The sequence below is a fragment of the Aquila chrysaetos genome, chromosome W, assembly GCF_900496995.4.
Source record: "Aquila chrysaetos chrysaetos chromosome W, bAquChr1.4, whole genome shotgun sequence".
Lineage (NCBI taxonomy): Eukaryota > Metazoa > Chordata > Aves > Accipitriformes > Accipitridae > Aquila > Aquila chrysaetos.
Window position 1 is genome coordinate 7,391,096 of NC_054457.1, and position 20,516 is coordinate 7,411,611.

The 20,516-nt window shown below is 42.8% G+C and overlaps 2 protein-coding genes across 6 annotated transcripts in view; one reads left to right on the forward strand and one right to left on the reverse strand.

The window, feature by feature from the left end:
• Positions 1-14,521, forward strand: part of LOC121232408 (serine/threonine-protein kinase NIM1-like) — a 51,952-nt gene extending 37,431 nt beyond the window's left edge. Inside the window, 5 exon segments of the mRNA XM_041121182.1 lie at positions 12-65; positions 67-195; positions 197-298; positions 2,383-2,487; positions 14,253-14,521. Coding sequence (XP_040977116.1) covers positions 12-65; positions 67-195; positions 197-298; positions 2,383-2,487; positions 14,253-14,330 — 468 coding nt within the window. The 3' untranslated portion in view covers positions 14,331-14,521.
• Positions 4,588-18,017, reverse strand: LOC121232760 (hydroxymethylglutaryl-CoA synthase, cytoplasmic-like). 5 transcript variants are annotated; one of them, XM_041121171.1, is made up of 10 exons: positions 17,887-18,017; positions 12,455-12,912; positions 11,970-12,095; positions 11,286-11,450; positions 10,404-10,572; positions 10,121-10,291; positions 8,441-8,547; positions 7,974-8,099; positions 6,927-7,090; positions 4,588-6,529 (listed from the first exon to the last, which is right to left on the reverse strand). In XM_041121171.1, exons 2-10 carry the CDS (start codon positions 12,900-12,902, stop codon positions 6,437-6,439), a joined length of 1,569 nt encoding a protein of 522 aa, XP_040977105.1. In that variant the 5' UTR covers positions 12,903-12,912; positions 17,887-18,017; the 3' UTR covers positions 4,588-6,436. The 5 variants fall into 5 exon arrangements, with proteins under 5 accessions (XP_040977105.1, XP_040977104.1, XP_040977103.1 ...); XM_041121170.1 differs by lacking the exon at positions 17,887-18,017 and adding an exon at positions 14,605-14,641 and having other exon boundaries at positions 4,588-6,526; XM_041121169.1 differs by lacking the exon at positions 17,887-18,017 and adding an exon at positions 14,605-14,641.
• Between the last annotated feature and the right edge of the window lie 2,499 nt (positions 18,018-20,516).

Consider the following 20,516-nt stretch of genomic DNA (forward strand, 5'->3'; position numbering starts at 1 on the left):
TACCTGAAAAGAAAAATGCTTCTCATGAGAAAGTCACAATTAGGATTTTGGACAAGACAAAGCTAAGATCAGAAGATTCAACCTTTGCTATCTCGTGAAATATCCAGCATGGAAAAACTGCACCACTCAAATATCATCAGACTGTATGAAGTGGTGGAGACACTCTCAAAACTGCACCTGGTGATGGAGTATGCAAGGAGGTGGGGAGCTCTTCACTAAAATCAGTACAGAAGGGAAGCTACTAGAAACAGAGTGTAAAATAATCTTCTCCCAGATTGTATCTGCTGTGAAGCACATGGTAAGTTGTTCTTCTTCCACAGGCATGTTGCCCCTCGCTACTGTAGCAGATTTTGTGGATGTATCTTTTGGTTTTCAACTAGTAGGCTTACTGTTACCAAGATTTCAGGCCCATGTTTCTGAAGAGCAAAACAGCTAGTGAAGAGCTATCTTAAAAGTATCTAAGAGAGCTTTCACATCCACCTCAAGTTACTGCCTCTCTATTGACAGCTTTTGGGAGGAGACTGAACTGTGAACATCTGGTGGGTGGAACCATCCCTTTAGCAACAGCATTCTCCTGGTCTGCTTTAGGTTGCTGTAGGCACCAACTAACAAAGCTTAATATCTTTCCTCCAGCTATTTTAACATAGGATCAGTCACTCTTCTGCTAAAAGAAAGTGTTCCAGAGAAGAGGCTTGTTGTTAGGTATTGCAAACAGCCAGCTTGCTTATTAATGAATGTGCAATTTGCAATCTTCACTTTGGAACAAATCTGTGAAGTTAACACCCAGCAAGTCACTTCCCCTTGCCTAGTCTTCAGTATTGCAACTGGATTTAGGATGATGCTATTTGTGTAGAGCCCAAAGCATCTTATAAAGGCAGAAAAGGGCAGTTAACTACTTCCAGTACCATCTCCTCTGAACCTTGCATAGTAACTACAGCTACTTAAAACAACAGCATAAAAACACAGGAAGACTGTTCTGCAAGTTTGAGAAGTAAAACTAGTATTTGTTAAAGTTGGCTCAGGGTGCCCTCCGGCAGCTCATATTCTCATATGCCATGTAATAGCCTTGGGCTCTAAAAGCCTGAAAAGCTCTGAGAGTCAAAAGCAAGAGTGTTCCCAGGTCAGATGTCTAGAAACTACATTACAAACTGCTCATAGTATATGTAAACAGTATGCATTTTTTTTAATGTATTTTGACAAAATGCTCAGACATCCTGTAAGTGATGGATTAGCTTCAACACCTTTTCCATAGGACAGATATTCAGGAGCTACTGGAACTTACATTTCAAGATCGCATCTATTTCTTAGCATTAAACCCAGACTACCAAGCTGGCCAACCTCTTCACTCATACACAGACTTCTGCAAAAACTTTTTTCTTTTTTTGCTAAGCCATCAAATCCAGGCTACTTAAATCCATTCTCACTGCTGTCGATCCACACAAGGACAGAAGATCCCTGCCTGGTACTGATGACTGTTTAAAAATCTTAGGATGCTGAAGAGTTTCCTTATTGCCTCCAGGTACACATATACCTTGTTAATTCAAAGGGTAGGGCAGAGAAAGCTCCAACACATCCATTCCTCCTAGTTATTTCAAAGATGAAGCTAAACCCTTACTTAATCAAGACAGATATATCTCTACTAAGCAGAGCAAATTCAGTTTGAGTCCTTGACTACTACTGCCATTTTGAAGGAAAAAGAGTACAAGTTACATTAGATTTCTAAAACTTGAAGACACCACTAAACTTGGTGTCCTACAAGGACATAAAATACCACAAGGCACAAGTCTGTGGTCCTTTTCTCCTGCCACCACCAGTTCTTCACGACATTAGATCACACAACAAAATTGTAGCAACTTTCTTACTTTATATGATTATGTTCACTTCATGGTCTTGGTAAACTAGCAGCTTTCACTTTGTGAGTCCACAAACTTACAATACATACAAAAAGTGGAATTAGTTAAAAATAAATTATTTTGTTACTTACATCATTACGAAAATGTAGTAATTGCAAAGTGTTCTGAACCCTGAAAAAATAAAATAGATTTTGCACGTGAAGATATCTAGTCTTGTAGGATCAGCCATGATGCCATCACAAATCTGCTTAATAAAAATAGTTGATATTAGTTAACAAAAGACTGCTATTCTTCTAAAACCAGCATCCTCCTCCTTATCTTCTCCATCTACTCTATTGTTTTTTATCAGTAGAGAATTAAGTTAAATTTGTTTAAATACTTTAACTTTTTCAATTTCATTGCAATGCTTATTTCTGACTTTGTCCAAGGTAATTCCCTTTCACCTGTGTGGTAATTAATCAATTAGGGGTAGGCACTTGAGAACTTTCCTGTTAACAAGCTAATACCAAATTTTCTTCTTGTTCTACAGCATGAGAATATCATCATTCACCAGGACTTGAAAGCAGAAAATGTATTCTACACCAGTAACACCTGTGTTGGGGGGAGGGGAACACGACACTTTGGATTCAGCAAAGTAAGAGATGAAACTTTAAATACTTTCTGTGGCTCTCCTCCTTATGCTGCTCCTGAACTCTTCCAAGGTGAAAACCATGTTGGCATTTACACAGCTATCTGGGCACTGCCTCATCTCCTTTGTATTTCTCAAGTCACACTGAAGCGCTCAAATGTGGAGCTCTCATACACTTGTTTGCCCCTTGCTCCAGTGTCCTGGTTTAAGCCCAGCCAGCAACTAAGCACCACACAGCTGCTCACTCACTCCCCCCACGGCTGGATAGGGGAGAGAATCAGAAGGGTAAAAGTGAGAAAACTTGTGGGCTGAGATAAAGACAGTTTAACAGGTAAAGCAAAAGCTGCGCATGCAAGCAAAGCAAAACCAGGAATTCATTCACTACTTCCCATCGGCAGGCAGGTGTTCAGCCATCTCCAGGAAAGCAGGGCTCCATCACGTGTAATGGTTACTTGGGAAGACAAACTCCATCACTCCAAACATCTCCCCCTTCCTTCTTCTTCCCCCAGCTTTATATGCTGAGCATGATGTCATATGGCATGGAATATCCCTTTGGGGTCAGCTGTCCCAGCTGTGTCCCCTCCCAACTCCTTGTGCACCCCAGCCTACTCGCTGGTGGGGTGGTATGAGAAGCAGAAAAGGCCTTGACTCTGTGCAAGCACTGGTCAGCAGTAACTTCTCCACATTATCAACACTGTTTTCAGCACAAATCCAAAACATAGCCCCATATTAGCTACTATGAAGAAAATTAACTCTATCCCAGCCAAAACCAGCACATCCAGAAACTTGGTATAGCTAGTGCAAGAACTCAAGTAAAACAGGCAAGAGATCATTTGTGGATATGATCTTTATTAAAAATCATGTAGTATTTCACTTAACATGCTTGGAAGATTCTCAGTACAGGCATATAACAGCTAATTTCTTGAAAAGTTTTACCTTAGCTTGACACAACTTTACCACTGCAAACCAGGACAGTTTTTGCAGAGAACTAAATTTAAGCAGAAACCAGACAATAATCTAAACAACTTCAAATTCTTCTCTAAAACTTCTTCAGCAAATTAAACATGATAAGATGTATATTGGAGCCTTTCTTTTTAAATTTTGTTTCAAGAAACAGCCATGCTGTTGTTGACCATTGTTCCCGATTTATCACAATTCAGAAAGGCAAGTTAGGATATGTTGTTTTAACCCTGCATGTGTGGTTGCAATTCCCAGTGCATAAGATGATTGGGCTACCATCTACTAACCTACTGACACCTTCCATTACTTGTACAATTCTGACAGTCTAAAACTGCTTGGACTCCCATTGCACTCCAAAAAAGATATAAGCATATTCCAAAACTCATGTAAGTTTTAAATTCTTGCTTTGGCACTAGGTATCACAGTAAGTTGAATACAATCAGTAACAAAATCCACTTATATACTGAGCATTACAGGCTTGTACTAACTTCTGCCATACTACTACCAGCACAAAGCTGATTTTGATACTCTTGACTACTGCAAGTTAAAAGTTCAATAGCCTGACCCTTCCAATTGTTCTGATCATCATTCAAGACCTTCAGCTTTAATCAGGTATTTTATACTTTAATTTTCAATATCATCAGCTCCAATACAAACAGTGGAAGAGTACAGTAGCTGTCCTCTGAACAGGCACAGTTGAAATGCCTAAGCTAAGAAAAGCCTATATTTTAGTTAAGGCAAGTAAACCAAGACAAGGTTTAGAGAGGTACAGCTGGTGCTTTCAAATTTAAGGGCAGAGATATCATCTCATCAGTCCCCATAATAGATAAGACCAGTTGACTTTAAAAGGAGTAATTAATGTAAATGAGCAACAGAAAGACTCTGAAAAGCCACCCATGGGAATCTGGACTCAGTGAGGCTCAGGTAAGTACAAAGCAAGAACCAATCCCCTTTCACAATTTTTGTGAGAAGGGGATAAAACAATACCATCTTTCATAAGACAGTAATAAGATGAATTGTATTTCATAAGCTGGGAACTAATTCTTCCACTATAAACAGTTTCCATCTGAAAACATTTGTTACCTTGAAACACATTCCTGAAATAAGTTTCCCACCAGCCTAAGCAACCCTTTCTTTCCACTTTTGTAATGGAACGATATTAAGAAAGATCCAGAAGGTCCACACAGATTGTGAACCCACAACTTTGGGTTTTCACAGGGACAGTTTCCTCTTTCTTTCCTGTTAAAGAAAAATGCATCCTGAAAACCCAAGTCAGCACTACTTTAACAGGTTTCAAGTATCTCCAACTTTATTTTAATAAAGGATCAGCCTCACAGGAAGTGAGGTCCCTGTGGTTAATTTTTTGTGCCAGTAGCTCACTTCTTGGCTTGTCCACTGCCAGCAATGGACTTTGTTCCATGGCGATATTTTTTTTTTTTTCTGGTACCAAGATAAGTTTCACAAGGGCAACCTAAACAAAAATACTTGCAAACACCATCTTCATGCATCATCGCTCCATCATTTTCAGCAGAACAAACTGATTAGTATTCATCAATTTATAATAAATGACTATTTTACCAAGGGTTGACTGTAAAAATACAGTGTTATCAAATCCTAGTGAGTGACATAATACAAACACTTCATTGCACACACACACAAAAAAATAATTGTAATTTGACAAATAATTTTTTTTGCTACTTTATATTAGATAATGTAGCTTTGTAGAATTAGCAAAGAAATAAAATTCAACAAAACTTCATTCTGTACGTTAGCTCAATTTAAGTATATATTACAAGCTTACAAGGCTCATGTCATAGTTCATTTCCAATCTGGGCTTTAGAAGTCTACCAGAATAGATGCACCATTAGCATTGTGTATCTACCACTTGCAAAATGGATAGCTTTTAGCTTGCATTTGGGGTGGGGGGGAAGACCCCACTCCTACAACATTACCAATAGTGAGAAGAACTTCAAAGTATAAGCCAAATTCAAAGTTAGAAATAGTCTCTTTGAAACGTGTTATATAAAGAATAGTGAGAAGCCAGAGTTCCAGACAAAGTGATCTTCCTCCCTTCCTTAGTTTGCTAATTAAAACAGCTCCATAATATCCAGAAGCTTTATTTGAAAATTCTGCTGCCTTAAATACTTCTATTACAGTTAAACAATTCTGAAAGGTGCCAAATCAATGAACCCAAGAAATATACCCTTTTTGTTCTTTAGAAGAAAAAACTACTACCTCCCTTCTTGTTCCTCTTTCCTCCCAGGCTGCTGGGATTTATAATGCAGGTATAAGACAGGTAATATGGATATTAGGAGGAATTACATAGTAACTAACACAGTAGGTCAGAGTTTCTTGGAAAAAAACCACACCTGACAGTCTAGCCATTCTTGATCCAGTCATTTTGACAGGGGCGAGAGACTCTATTCCAGTAATGAATGTTACTTGGTTCTATACCTTTCCCAAAGCAATGGTGTGATAAGAGGTAGACTGGGAGAAGAAAGGGAAGGTGATAAAGGGAAAGACAAGTGCAGTATTCAGAAGATTGACTGCTTACTGTTAAGGCATTGAAAACCCTAACATTAAAAGCTTGGACTATTTTGCCACCCACTTTTAAGTACAAGTAGAAAAGTTAACAGCGTAGGTTTCAAGTAATTTTACATGGAAAAAGCAAGTAGAAGATACTTTTTTTTTTTTCTATGTACAAAGATCTTGTAATAGATTACAGCTACTATGCAGCAATTAAATTCAGATGTGTTAAGGAATCCACAAAGCCCCTGGCAAGTTCCTTCATCTCCAGTATATTCATTATTTTAGTGTTCTGAAAATACTAAAAGTATCAGCATACCATATTATGACAAATCTTCTCAAGGAGTTTAAACAGTTTTTCCATACACCCAATGAAGTACTACTGTACACTGAAATTTCAGTACTACTGCAATCCTTTCTCTCACCCTACCCTCACAACTCTCTTCATTCCCCACCTCACAGAGGTATCTTAATGGTCCCCATTGGAAACGGCAACAGTAACACCTTCAGATTCTGTTGTTGCAGGGATTCTTGGCACTTTCTTAGCAGGGCTTGGGATCTGCTAAGGGGGGAAAAAAAACCAAACCAAAACATTAAATATGGTTTTCTAGTTCACAAACATTCATACTTCATGGCTAGTCCAACTCTCAAACAACATTCATGCTACACCAGATGGCTTGGTCTTAAGTCATTCAAATCTGTCATGCTTCATGCAAACTGATTATGTGAAAAGAGCCAGTTTGTTCTTGTTTCATTCTTGTGCAGTTTTGTTCTTGTTATGATGAAATGTGTTTTTTAAAATCCCATGCTCTTTTTTTTCCTGGCTTATATGTTACATATTTTAACAAAGTACCTGCTGTAACTTATTAAACCACTTCCTCTTTTAACATACATGCACATGTTAAGACAAGCAAACTATTCTGCAATTTATATCAAACTAAAGAATGCTGAGTGTTCACCTCATGAACAATGCCTGGGTGGACAACTTCAACTCCTGCCTCCAGAGGTCCATCACCCATGAGCGGGCGCCGTGCATAAGTTCTTCTGTGTTTTTCATCCACACGCACAAGGTACCATGTTCCTTCAAAGAGATCTTCTACTGAAGACTGTGGAATATAGTTGGCTGTAAAAAAGCCAACAACATACCAGTTGGTTCCTGGTGAGAATTTTATACAACACAGGCCTTTGCAGTTTGAAAGTAGTAAGACAGGAAAACCAACTCTACATTTTCATTTCAAACATACTGGACCAATGAAGACAAGCTATAGAAAAGCACTTTACAAGCTATTCTGAAGTAGAAAGAGTTAGATATTTCCTTTATTCTTGTCCTGGTTTCAGCTGGGATAGAGTTAATTGTCTTCCTAGTAGCTGGTATAGCGCTATGTTTTTAAGTTAGGTATGAGAAGAATGTTGATAACATACTGATGTTTTCAGTTGTTGCTAAGTAATGTTTAGTCTCATGTCAAGGATTTTTCAGCTTCTCATGCCCAGTCAGCAAGAAGGCTGGAGGGGCACAAGAAGTTGGGAGGGGACACAGCCAGGGCAGCTGACCCAAAGTGGCCAAGGGGGTATTCCATACCATGAGACATCATGCCTAGTATATAAACTGGGGGGAGTGGGGGGGGGGGGATTGCCGCTCGGGGACTAACTGGGCATCAGTCAGCAGGTGGCGAGCAATTGCATTGTGCATCACTTGTTTTGTATATTCCAATCCTTTTATTACTACTATTGTCATTTTATTAGTGTTATCATTATTAGTTTCTTCTTTTCTGTTCTATTAAACTGTTCTTATCTCAACCCACGAGTTTTACCTTTTTTTTTTTCACACAATTCTCTCCCCCATCCCACTGAGTGGGGGGAAAGTGAGTGAGCGGCTGCGTGGTGCTTAGTTGCTAGCTGGGGTTAAACCATGACAATTCTACACCTTAATCATTTAAATAATGCAAATTAAGCAATGAGTATCTTGCTGTAGGACTAGGAATTATTTATATTTATGACATTCTTACCCAAATTATGTGTTTCCTGTCTAATCTTCATGTTTTCAGCAAATACATCAGGTGAAATGCATTTTCTTGAGTCAAGTCTTGTTTTAAGATCAGAAAGGCTGGCAGTTATTTTGTCCAGTGCAGAACCTACAATATAAAACCATCATGTAAGGCACCAGTGCTGAGAACTGCACACTAGCATGTTAGCATTTCAAGCCCATTCAAAATATTTTGCATTAGAGAAGCTGAAGTTTTAGTCATTTAAAAATATTCCCAATTACTCAAGCAAAACACTTAAAACATTAGAAGAATATTATCTATATGCCCAAAGAGACACTTAAAACATTCCCTGGAGCTGGAACATTTTCAGTTTAACACTACTGTCATTAGGCATTGTTCTGCAGGTTTACTTATGCTGGTGGGCGTAACAAAGCATTTAGAGGTGAGCTGTGCAAGGGAGTTAATTAACATATCTTCCTTTCACTCACCAGGAGTGGCATCCTGTGTAACTCTGATGGAATACAGCGTAGCAGCAAAACCAGAGCCATATGAGAACACACTAATTCTCTGCCCTGAGAGCTGCTCTGGGGAGTACCTGCAAACCAAGCAACAGTTGTTTAAAGTGAGAACTAAGCCAAGGTGCCAATTTTAAATAACTAGAAAGCACAGCTAGCTTAGAAAAAGCAGCCAGCAAAATTATATTGGCTACAATACACATTTAGTGTGCTAAATTCATAAATGACAACTTTTAAAAACAGGATTTCAAACACTGCTGTTACACGATGATTTTCAAAGCTACCTAAGCAAAAGAAAACAAAGAAATGCCCAGAATGTGATTATCTAGAAGGCAGCCAATTTTCATTCTTAAGTGACCTAAAGCCTAAAATGAACCATCACATCTTAGAATGCAAAGTCACAATAAAGAAAAAAGGACCCAAGAGGAGTGGTTTAATTTAAACTTAACATGATTTTGTAAAAGTCTGTCATTTAAAAAAAAAAAAAACAAAACAAAACAAAAAAACACCACAACAAACAACAATTTGTTAAGTAAATAGTAATTTAATTTGGCTTTGCTTATTATTGCTGGGCAGAGTGGATTGAGAGCAGCCCTGCAGAGGAGGACTCGGGGGGTATTGGTGGATTAAAAACTGATTATGAGCTGGCAATGTGTGCTTGCAGCCCAGAAAGCCAATCACATCCTGGGCTGCATCAAAAGAAGCATAACCAGCAGGTCGAGGGAGGTGATTCTGCTCCTCTACTCCACTCTCGTGAGACCCCACCTGGAGTACTGTGTTCAGCTCTGGGGCCCCCAGCATAAGAAAGACATGGACCTACTTGAGCAGGTCCAGAAGAGGGCCACAAAGATGATTGGGGGCTGGAGCACCTCCCCTATGAGGACAGGCTGAGAAAGAGTTGGGGTTGTTTAGCCTGGAGAAGAGCGAGCTCTGGAGAGACCTTATAGCAGCCTTCCAGTACTTAAAGGGGGCCTACAGGAAAGATGGGAAGGGACTCTTTATCAGGGAGCGTAGCAATAGGACAAGGGGTAATGGTTTTAAACTGAAAGAGGGTAGATTTAGATTAGATATTAGGAAGAAATTCTTTACTGTGAGGGTGGTAAGACACTGGAACAGGTTGCCCAGATAAGTTGTGGATGCCCCATCTCTGGAAGTGTTGGATGGGGCTTTGAGCAACCTGGTCTAGTGGAAGGTGTCCCTGCCCATGGCAGGGGGGTTGGAACTAGGTGACCTTTAAGGTTCCTTCCAACCCAAACCATTCTATGATTCTAGTGGAACAGAGAAGGCATTCAGATTCTCTTTTCCACTGGGGTGTTTGGGGGGTGGGTGTATGGGTGGGGGGGGGGGGGGGGGGGGTGGGTGTGGGTGGGTGTTGAGGCTGGGAAAAGATACACCACCTTACAAATAAGATCCTACTTTGGAAGGCATTAAGCTGCTGTTTCAGATCAGCTTCTGACACAGAAATTTTGAATCTGCTTGTCATTTGACCCAACTGTATACGCAGATTAATTTTCTAACTTTAGTCTTGCTACTTAAGGCAATCTAGTAGGAAAAGGTTTGCTAGATAGTGCTTTTACAAAAGACTTTCTGGAACAAAAACTTTTTATGTGCTTACATATAAAAAGCTATGACTTTTTCCAATGTTATGCTTACTGAGCTAGAAGAGAAGCAAGGCAACCATAGACTGAAGGGGTATACATATTTCCATTCTGATTGGATATGAGCAACGAAGCTTTGGTTTTCTGATCGAAGAGCTCTGCACTGGCTTTCATAAAAGCTTTTTCCACATCTCTTTCAAAATATGTATCTTCAAGTTTTACATCTCTATTAAAACAAAAGGTTCAGAAACAGTTACTAAAATGGCAGCAAGGAAAAACACCTTGGATGTTTAACAAATTAAGGCTATCTGAATAAGGAAGACAGCAGCCATTCTCACCTGAAAGCTTCCAAACCACTGAAAACACCATTTGCTGTTTCTAGGTTCTGGTCACTGAGAAAGTCATTCAGCAATAGTCTAGCCACAGATTTCTGTACCAGTTTACAGTAGGGAGAATGAAAGATCATGAATCCAAAGTCATTCAAGGTGAAACGTCTGTCTGTCCCCTCTGGAAGCAGCAGAAATGTTGGTGTTACAGCTTATGTTTAGTACTCACTTCAAGTATTAAAATAAAATAGGGGGATGGCAGGATACCAGTCATCATAACACATCAGCATACAAAAGACAACCGTAAGACTAACTATTGCTGGCAAGTTCATTTAACACACTGCTGCTACTTCTATTTAAAAATTAGTCTCTTACTGATCTTGTACACCAGCTAGCAATGTTTGCCCTTTTTCTTCTAGAAGAAAGTTATAAGCTTAACGGAATTGCCATATTTCTACGCAGCATTTTGAAATAAGAAATAATCTACTTCATCTAACTACTTATGCTTCTTAATACAGGTGAAGCAATTACTAAACATATGGGGTAAAAAAAAAATATCAGTATCCTTATACAACATGTAAACATTAACCTCAATATCTTAAGAGCCTTGGTAGAGGAGGGAACAACACACTTAAGCAAGATATTATACATTACACCAACAAAAGCTTGTAGAGACTACTGTTTATTGACTATCATGTACTTAGCCACACCAGAACAGAAATAAGACATTTCTTTATGGGAGAGCGCAAACATTTAAATTGTCTCAGAACACACAAACACAAAAGCGACCATGTACTACTCTTTAGACTGAATGCTAAAACTTGAAAATACATTGTCTGTAGCTACGCATTCCAATATTTGCCAGATCTTGCAATATCACGTGAGGCTACATACCCTTTTGCCACTGGGCATGGATTTTGTTGCGATAGACAGCATAGCAGCAATCTAATGCACGGAGGTAGCACTGTATAGATAGTTTACCATCAACTACAGGATATTCAGAGACCATATCTGGTTTATAGAAGTCATATGCATGCTGCATGTGGGTTCCACGCAATCCTGATGGAGAGAAATTGACAAGAGTTGAAAATTATTTTATTCAGCTACTTGGAGTCAGTCTGAACACATTGCTTAACATATGGAAAACAAACAATATTTGGCCCCAGTCAAGCAGGTTTTCATAGCGCTTCAGGCCCTTTAAGGTAATGTTTCACACAGTTCTCAATCACCTGTTACTCAAGTATGGTAGGACTGAGCATGACAAACACAAGTAACAAATTATTTTCATAATTTCACCTTGAAAGTAGAGCACTCTGTTATTCAGCTCTAGTCTACTCTTCATCAATTTTATTGGAGAATCCCCAAGGAAAAAAACAGATAGAAGCATCTCTAGTTGTTTCTTGCTGCCTCCTATAACAGGACTTGGCCAAATTAGCCCAGAGCAAGAGGAGACAAAGTACAATTTCTGACATTAGTGGGAGTTAAGCCAGCCTTCCAGCAACCCACAAAAACAGAGGACGGGCTTCAGAACAGATCCAGTATCTGGCTGAACAGTATTTGTTTCCTCATAGGACTAACCTCTCTCAAAAATTAACGGAGCATTTGGACCAACTAGCATAGCAACAGCACCAGCTCCACCTGTTGGCCTGGCATTTCCAGTGGCATACACAGCTATGTCTCCAGCAACAACAAGTGCATAACGTCCTGTGAAAAACACAGAAATAAGTATGAAAAGTAGCCAAGAATCTAGCACATTTTAATATCCATCAGCAATTTTTAGACTTTAGTTATAGAGGAGATGACTTCAGGATTAAGGGGCTCTTCAATCCTGGCATCCACCAAAACTTACAGGAAAAGACCAGTGATGATTATCCGTGTCATTATTTTTTGCATGTAACTGAACTAGTGGCAAATGCCCAGAGCATTTAAGAAAAATACTTCAGAAGCATACAAGAGTTTACCCTCTGGGTTTTATATAGTTAAACATGGACACTGTAATTGCAAGGCAGACTACTCAAAAATAGAGACTGACACAACTTTTCAAGAAAATACCCTGAACTTACCATCCCAAGAACTGGACTCAATCCAATTAATAGCATTTAAAAGAGCAGCAGTGCCTCCATAGCATGCATTCATGGTGTCAATTCCTTCTACATCCATATTACCAGATTCTTCAAAAAGTTGCATCAGGACAGTCTTTACAGATTTTGATTTATCAATTATTGTCTCCGTTCCAACTTCTAATCTCCCAATACAATCATAGGAAAGGCTGCTCCTCTCCATGAGCTTCTGAACCACAGTCAAACAGAGAGAATTGATATCTTCCCGGTCAGAGCAGAATCCCATCTTTGACTGGCCTAACCCAATGGTGTATTTGCCAGCATTCACACCATCATACTTCTCCAGCTCTGCCTGGTCAACATACTGAGAGGGAAAATATATTTCCAGTGCAACAATTCCCACATCTTTGGGCCAGCAGGATTCAGCATTCACTGGAAGAGACCCAGGCATCGTGGTAAATCTTTAAGAAAAAAAGAAAACCACAAAACCCAGCTGATTTATTCGCATCCATTTTTAGAGACCTACTTCATACTTTAATTTTCTGTAGATTTATAGAAAAGGTTAAGTTTTAGGTATTCTACAAGTTCATTTGCAAAAGGCAAGCCTTTGCCTCCAGGTGAAATTTTGGTCTGAGCATACTGTAAACATCATTAGAAGTTTTATAACATTTTATGTTAAGATCTTTTAAGCAAAAGTACAATTTCAGCCCTGGAGATGAATATACATAGCTTAAGCCCAAGTTATTTCACTGAAGCAAAACACATGCTTAACAAATGTTAAGTGTTTGAGAAATTAGTCTTAATGTTCATTATTCTACTTCTGCTTATATGCAAAGTCTCAATTTTACACAACCAAGCTGGAAACACTGTGGTATTTTTTTGTTTTGTTTTTTAAATGTTGCTAGTTGAGATGTTAAGTTTAAAGTTTATACTTACCAGGAAATCTTAGCCTTAAAACAGGCCAGGACTTTTCAAAATTGTTTTTTATTTTTAAACTAAGTGGTCCAAGTTGCTTCATTTTGTTTAGACTTGTAACAAAAATAGAAGTTTTCTTGGTATTTTTGGTTGGGTTTTTTGTTTGTTCATTTGGGGCTTTTTTTTTTTTAGCATACTCTGTTTTGGCATTCCTGAACACTGGAACTCCTGACACCAGGCCTGGAGGAATATTTCACAGACCAAGATAAACGCACAGGGATTCTTCCTGATAGACCAAATTTTCTTGTTTTAACCCTATAACTTTACTATCATTATACTCTAGGATATAGTATATCCTATTACTTTAACACTATCTGTATTACACAGACAGGCACCATCATCCTGTACATTTGCTTACATCCTTACAGAACACTTGTCCCTTTTGTGCCCAGCTGTACATTGACCTTACCCAGCTTCTTCCATAAAATCACAATGAGCTGTATAATGGAATAAAGCCTTTCTATGCAGGAATGATGACTTTACACAATGCATGTTAAAACAAGTGTTAGGAAAGCATTAAAAGTGCCTTCTGCTACCTGTACAGTTAGATATCAAAGTCTTACATAAGACCTAAAGTAAGAGCACATGGCTTGCCATTCATTTTGATTGCCTCTAACAAAGTTTCAAACATACCTATGATGATTTTAAAATAATCCATTTTAAAGTATTTATAGCATTTATTCATATTAAAACGTGTAAATTGCAGAAGGCTGCTATTTAAAACTGCTTACTAGAGCACTGCAGAACAGCCATATAGTGTATTGCCACAAGATTTCAAGCAAGAAAACCAATTTCGCATTACTTGTGTGTTCTGCTGCCACCCCAGGCTAACCGCTCACCCGAAAGCGCAGTGCCCGCAAACTCCTCACTACAACGTCCGGATAAAACCGAGCGCCGCTGCTGACCGGAACTTTTTCCTAATCCATCCCGTTGCGAAGCCCCTCAGCTCAAACGATCGCGCTACGGGCTGCAGCGCCCGGCCAGGAGCCTGCCACCCCACTCCCCCCGCCGAACCAGCCCCGCGACGCTACTAAGGGCACCGAGGGCGCCCCTACGCCTCAAGGTTACCCGTGACCCAGCCGGGGAGACTGGGAGGACCCACCGAGGTGGAGGTGTCGCACCCCCCTCCCGCAGCACAGGACCCGCCCAGCTCCGCCGGCCGCGTTCCCGGCCCTTACACGTTGCGGAATCCCATTGCCGGCTCTCGGCGCGGGGGAAGGGTGCGCGCATGCGCGCGGCGGCGTCGAGCTCGGGCAGGCGGGCAGTACGTAGGAGCGGGAAGCTCGCCTTGCCCCCCCCCCCCCCCCCAGGCGGGGCTTCATCCGCAGCACTCCTGCCGTGCCGGCCCGGCCCACGCCCCCGCGGGGCCGGGGGGGCCCAGAGCGTTCACCTGTGGACTCCCCCCATTCTAACGGGGTCCCTCGAGGTGAGGGCAACGTTGTTGTCTTAAGCGCCTTGCACAATAAACCCAGCAGCACCAGCATATGGAGGCAAACCCAATAAAAACTTGAAATAAAACCCACCAGCATCCAAAATTCCTGGTTTTAACAGTCCCTGACCACAGACTACCCCATCCTGCAGGCACCTCACCTCTATTAGCATTTAATTTTTAAAGTTTCTCAAATGCTTTTAAGTTGCACCTTTTTGCATACCATGGCAGTAAGGGCAAGTAGCTGCACTACAAAAAAAAAAAAAAAAAAAGCAAGGAAGACAGAATAATTTTTGCCTCCAGGAAGCTGACCCTGGTGGGCAGGATTAAGGATTTGTCATGGCACAGCAGCAGCCTTACACTGTGAGAAACAGAGAGGCAGTCACAGCTTTCCTGAAGCCACAGCCAGGGAAGGGAGCACAGTGGCCTGGAGACCCCCCAGGAGATGCCAGGGCAAGTTCACATCTCCTCTCAGCAGCACAACTAGCAAGTTACACACCTCTTGGGGACAAGGAGCAGCACTGAGCTTCAGACCCAGCTCCAAGAGCTGCCTTTTACCTCAAATCTGCACAAGCACTGAAGATGAGAACGAGGGTGGTTTCCTGCTCTCTGTATGAATGCAGACACACTACTGACAGTGAAATTCCCAAGATTCCATCTGGGAAAAGGACTTTGGGGTCCAGCCCTCTTTGTGGCATAAAACACCTCCCTTTCTTTGAAAGGGGACAAAAAGGAGATACAGACAGCTGCCGGCAGACTTCAGGCAGGTCCCAACTCGGCATGGTGTCTGGCAGCCACCCTGAGGCTGAGCCTTCTACCCATAGCAGAGCTTGGTTCTGCTCCAAGAGCCAGAAGGATGAAAGTTAGAGGCTACAGAGACTCTTAGATGCTTAATTTTAATTAAGTTATGTACTAAAAGACAATGCATGACAGCACATAATGGACTTGACCTGCAGCAGCCATAGAACAAGAGTGGTTTTTAACCAGGCAGTGAATTAAGAAATTCAATGTGCCAAAAGGATTTACATTATTGGTGAGGGCTACAGAAAACACTCTGCTCTGCTTGTTCATTACAGAACTTTGAGATCAAAACTGGCATTTAATTTCATACTACTTGATGCAGTTCTCATCAGAAAACTTTTTGCAGAAGATAACTAAAGGGAGACTTCTATTGTATTTGCATGGCTCACCAAATACACCTAATATAGCAGCAGTTAGGGCTATCAGGTTATATACCACAATGAAAAACATTGCTTTATAAGCTTGCTCTGATCACTTAAGAAAATGGGACATATGACATCTTAAGTCAGTTAGTCATTACAGGGGAAAAAAAATTGTTTACTTGATGCAAAACAAACAGCCTTTTGTCCTCTTGGTCAAACTGCAAACAAAATCTCCCATCGCTGAGTTTTTCTGAAAATGAAAGAATACTCAAAAGTACTATTTCTTTTAAAACACTGAGAATCCAAAATGCTTTAATATAAAGAAATGAGAAGCCTGCTTTTTTTGTGTTCTCTTAAGATTCTGTAGGGAATGATGAGCAGCATAAAACAGCCACTACTTTCTGCTAATGCTTCCAGACACCAGAAATACATTCTCCCACAACAACTGGTGGCTTTCATTGTCTTTAAGAATTTGAGTTAATAATTTAACTTCATTATTTCCTAAATAAGTTTTTAATTCATACAAAACACTTGACTGAAAGTTAGAAAATAAAAACCCCCAAGCCTGTTTGCTACAAGTAATACATTTAGTAATTCCCTTTGGCTTTTGATTTCTGGAGGACTTGTAGAACAGACTTTACTCATGAAAGCAAAGCCACTTCAGGCTGTTTTTCAGAAGTTAAACAGTGATGATCTGGTAGCTTCAGTTACATCATTTAGATAAATCTAGTTATTCCCACACAGCTAAAAGGTTTATAGGTATTGAGTGCAAGTACATGCAAGACACTTGTCACGCCACAAGAGGTCACTGCTTTTACCCGGATTGCTGCGACTCGCCACGGCATGGACCATGCATGAGCGTGGCATCACCATGTCCCCCGCTCACCTGAGCCAAAAGAATGAGACTAAGTGAGAAACAAGCAAACAGCGTAAAAGCCCCACCAAACTGTAGAAGACAAATCTTTATGGATGAATTCAAGATAATATCTGAAGCGTCTCTCCCCGCGGGGGTCAGCGTGCCACAGAGACCCGAGGCACCCTCCCTCTGGGTTTAGCCCCGAGCACATTCGGGATCGAGACTCCGTTAGCAACACGGGTGGGCTGGCAGGAAGCCCACACCTGTGCAACAAACACTATTACGAAAGAAAGTGATGGCATCCCTGGGGGCAGCACCAGGCTGCCTTTGCCCTGCGCGATGAGGGGGGTGGCACGCCCGCCCCGCCGTCTCCGGCGTGGGTGGGCGCCTCTATCGCGACACAGAGACGATTAAAGGACACGCTTAGGGCGCTGTCGCTTTCAGGCTTCTTTGGGGACACTCCGCAGGCGGGGGAAGAGCCCGGAGGAGCCCCACAGCAACAGCCCGCGGAGCCTCGCTGCGCGGGGCAGCGGCAGGAACGCGCCCACCACAGCTTCACCCAGCCGGGGTGCTTCTTTGGGGGGGGGGGGGGGGGGGGGGGGCGTTGGGCAGCACGCGAGACAGCACCCAGGGTCCTCCAACACCGGGGCTATGGGGTCTTTCACGATGCATTTTGCCTCGCCAGCTACACCGGGCAAGAGCGGCGCTGCTCGATGATGCTCCGGGCATCGCCAAGCGCCGTTTGCAGGCTACCTACCTTAAGTGACACTCAAAAACGCCTCCTTTTTTTTCTCCCCCCTTTTTTTCCTCCTCTTGCTGTACTGCAGACACTACTTCAAACGCGCTTACATCCACTGAAAACACCGCTCCCAACTATGCCGACCTATCCCCACGCCCCGCGAGCGGCTCCAGCTCCATGCGATGCCGCAGCTCTGCGCCGCCCCCCCCCCCCCCAGGAGAGGCAGGGGACACCGCCCGGCCCAAGGGCCTCCGGGGGCCGAGCCGCCCTCACCTATCCGAGGCGATAGCTCCCGGTATCGCTCACCACTCCACACCTTCGCTTGCATGCACAGAAAAAAGGCAATACGCTGGCGCGCGGCGCCTTTAAACAGCCCCGCCGCCCGGGCTCCGGCCAGCACCCTGAGCGGCGTCTCCCCCGGCCAATCACAGCTGCCACCGTCCAGGTCCCGCCCGCCGGCCGGCCCGCAGCTGGCGGAGAAGGCGGGAGGAATGGTGTGAGAAAGTGACGCAGCGTGGCCAGAGGGCAGCGCGCCAATGAGGACGCGGCAGAGGCGGTGGGCGCTCAATGGGAGCCGAGCGCAGCGTGGGGGCAGCCAATGGGAGCGCGCTGCCGACCGCGGGTGAAAGTAGGATGACTGCCGGTCCCCGGCGAGGCGAGGAAGTGGTTGCCCGGCAACGGGAGGCGAGGCCCGCCCGGCCCCAGCGAGAGCTGGCTGTCGTGTCGCCTCGGCCCCGGCCCGGGTGCCCTAGCGCTGTCCAGGACTGGGGCCGGGCGCGGAGGGCCGCGGGTGAGGGGCTGGGAGGCAGCAGCGGCGGGCTGAGAGGAGCAGTGGGGCTGGTGGGGGTGCCGAGGCCGTGAGGCGCAGGCCGGGGCGGACAGGGGTCTGCGGGGGCGGGCAGGGCGCCCGGTGCCACCCGGTGTGGCAGCCTGTGACATCTCCCTTGCCTGTAAAACCTACCCTCCGTCCTTCCCCTTGGTGGGCGAGGACGAGGCATTCGGGGCATGCACGGGGGCTCTGCCAGTGAAATTGCTTCACGGAGGATGTGATGTCCTGTCCTACCTGCCCTGAATCCTCCTGTAACAGTCTCTTCCCAGCTTGTTAAATCCACAGCATATCTCATGGCATTATTGTTATTTGGCAAATTCACAATTAGCTAATGTATGGGTTTCACATGCCAACCTCTGTAGCCTTTAGGCCCCGTGATGATTTATATCCAGCTAATCCATTGCTGCACAGGTTCCAGAGCATCCCCAGAGGATTCCTCCCTGCACTGGGAGTACAAATGTTTGTTGCAGATGGGAAACTGCTTGATAAATTCACGTGGAAATTTTAAAGCCTGGCTAATTTGGTTGTAAAACACCACTCAAGTCAAAGAAATATACTCCCTTAGCAACTGGTGTCAGGTTCTGTGACATCTGATTGCTATAGCTAGCAGAAGACACCACCTTGCTCACCTCACACAGTATCAGGACACTACAACCAGGTCATTTCCACCATCTTAGGGACAGGTAAAAATAATGCAAAAAGAAAGGGAAAAACTCTCATTGAAAGTCTTAACTCCTATCCTGTTTGTTCAATCGGTTTTGAACTTGTAACCATTCTGCTGTGGTCATGTAAAATCACAGATTTGTCATATGACTCTTTGTAGTGCAAGGATTGAGAAATACTACTGAGAAATTGAAGGAAGTTTTGTTCGCGCGTGTTACCCTGCAGTCTTCTAATAAGCTTATGCCAGTCTGTGTACAAGCTAGTTCCATTTGTAATTCTGAAAAAACACGTTGACAAAATGCAAACTCTATAATAGACCATGGCATAGTTACATCATGTAGATACGCTGTATCTTCTGTGCCTACAGACCAAATGGACTTCTCGTTAGAAAAATTGAACTTTTGCTCTGGGAATCTAAAACTTCAATTCCTTCTTCTTTTCCCTTCCTACTACAAAAAAACAACAAACAAACAAACAAACAAAAAACAAACCCATAACTGTGTCCTTGTTCTAGACTTCAAAATGGTTTCCTAATACCAGCCTCTCATTATATAGTTTGGTGGCATAATGTTTCCTCACATCGGGGTACTTTGACTGTTCTGGCTTTAAAGAACAGACGCTCAGGAAGAGATGAAACAGTCCATCTCATTGAATTTGCAGGAGCTTATGTTAGGGCTGCGAGTGCACCCTGAGACTTTTGCAACCCCTTGCCCACTCCCTGGGGTCTTAGCTGCCTGTGCGCGAGGCTAGCTCTGATACAACATGCTCAAGTAACCTGGGATGGGGCTGCAGTGAAAAGAGCTGTGTGACAAGGAGCTGTGAGAAGCCTCGGTGGCCTCTTCCCCTTCATTTGGGAGCTTCATTCAAACTTGGGCCTTTGCCTGAGTGGTGCTGCGGGTGTGCCTGTGCCTGGCTACATCCCTTGCTGGTCCTGACCCACTGACTTCCCAACTTCACCTCTAACCTGCCTCATCACTACAGACTTGTCCAAAAATCTGGACTCTTGGCTGATCCTGCTTGCTGTCACTGGCCCTGCTCTGCTTTTTTGTTTGGGCACTGTGAGAGCATGCCCTTGTCAGCAAGGTCACTGCCCTGCTTGCCTTGTTGTCACGTTCTGGCTCACCCTCCCTTACAGAGCAGCCTGCCCTTGCTGCTCCCTGACAGCTTAAATGGGCTCACCTGTAACCCTGTACTTACATGGTTGGGTGGTTTTTTTTTTCTGATAAATGTTGTATTTGCTTTCAAAATGGTAAAGGCAGAATTGGTTTTTGCAATTGTTTTTTGGTGTGTAGTCAACAATATATGCAGATGTAAATAGCAATCTTCTGATTTTTATTATATCTTCACAGATCTGATCAAAAAAGGTGCCAAAATGGCTAAGATTAGCTTGGGGAGACAATCTATATTATTG

Bases quoted from the DNA above. Each gene is read 5' to 3' on its own strand.
- LOC121232760 (XM_041121169.1), bottom strand. The intron at 8,548-10,120 runs GTAAGCATAACA...CTTGGTTTGCAG, and splicing joins CTTGCTTCTCTTCTAGCTCA to GTACTCCCCAGAGCAGCTCT. The intron at 6,530-6,926 runs GTGAACACTCAG...TTCCCCCCTTAG, and splicing joins ACCCAGGCATTGTTCATGAG to CAGATCCCAAGCCCTGCTAA.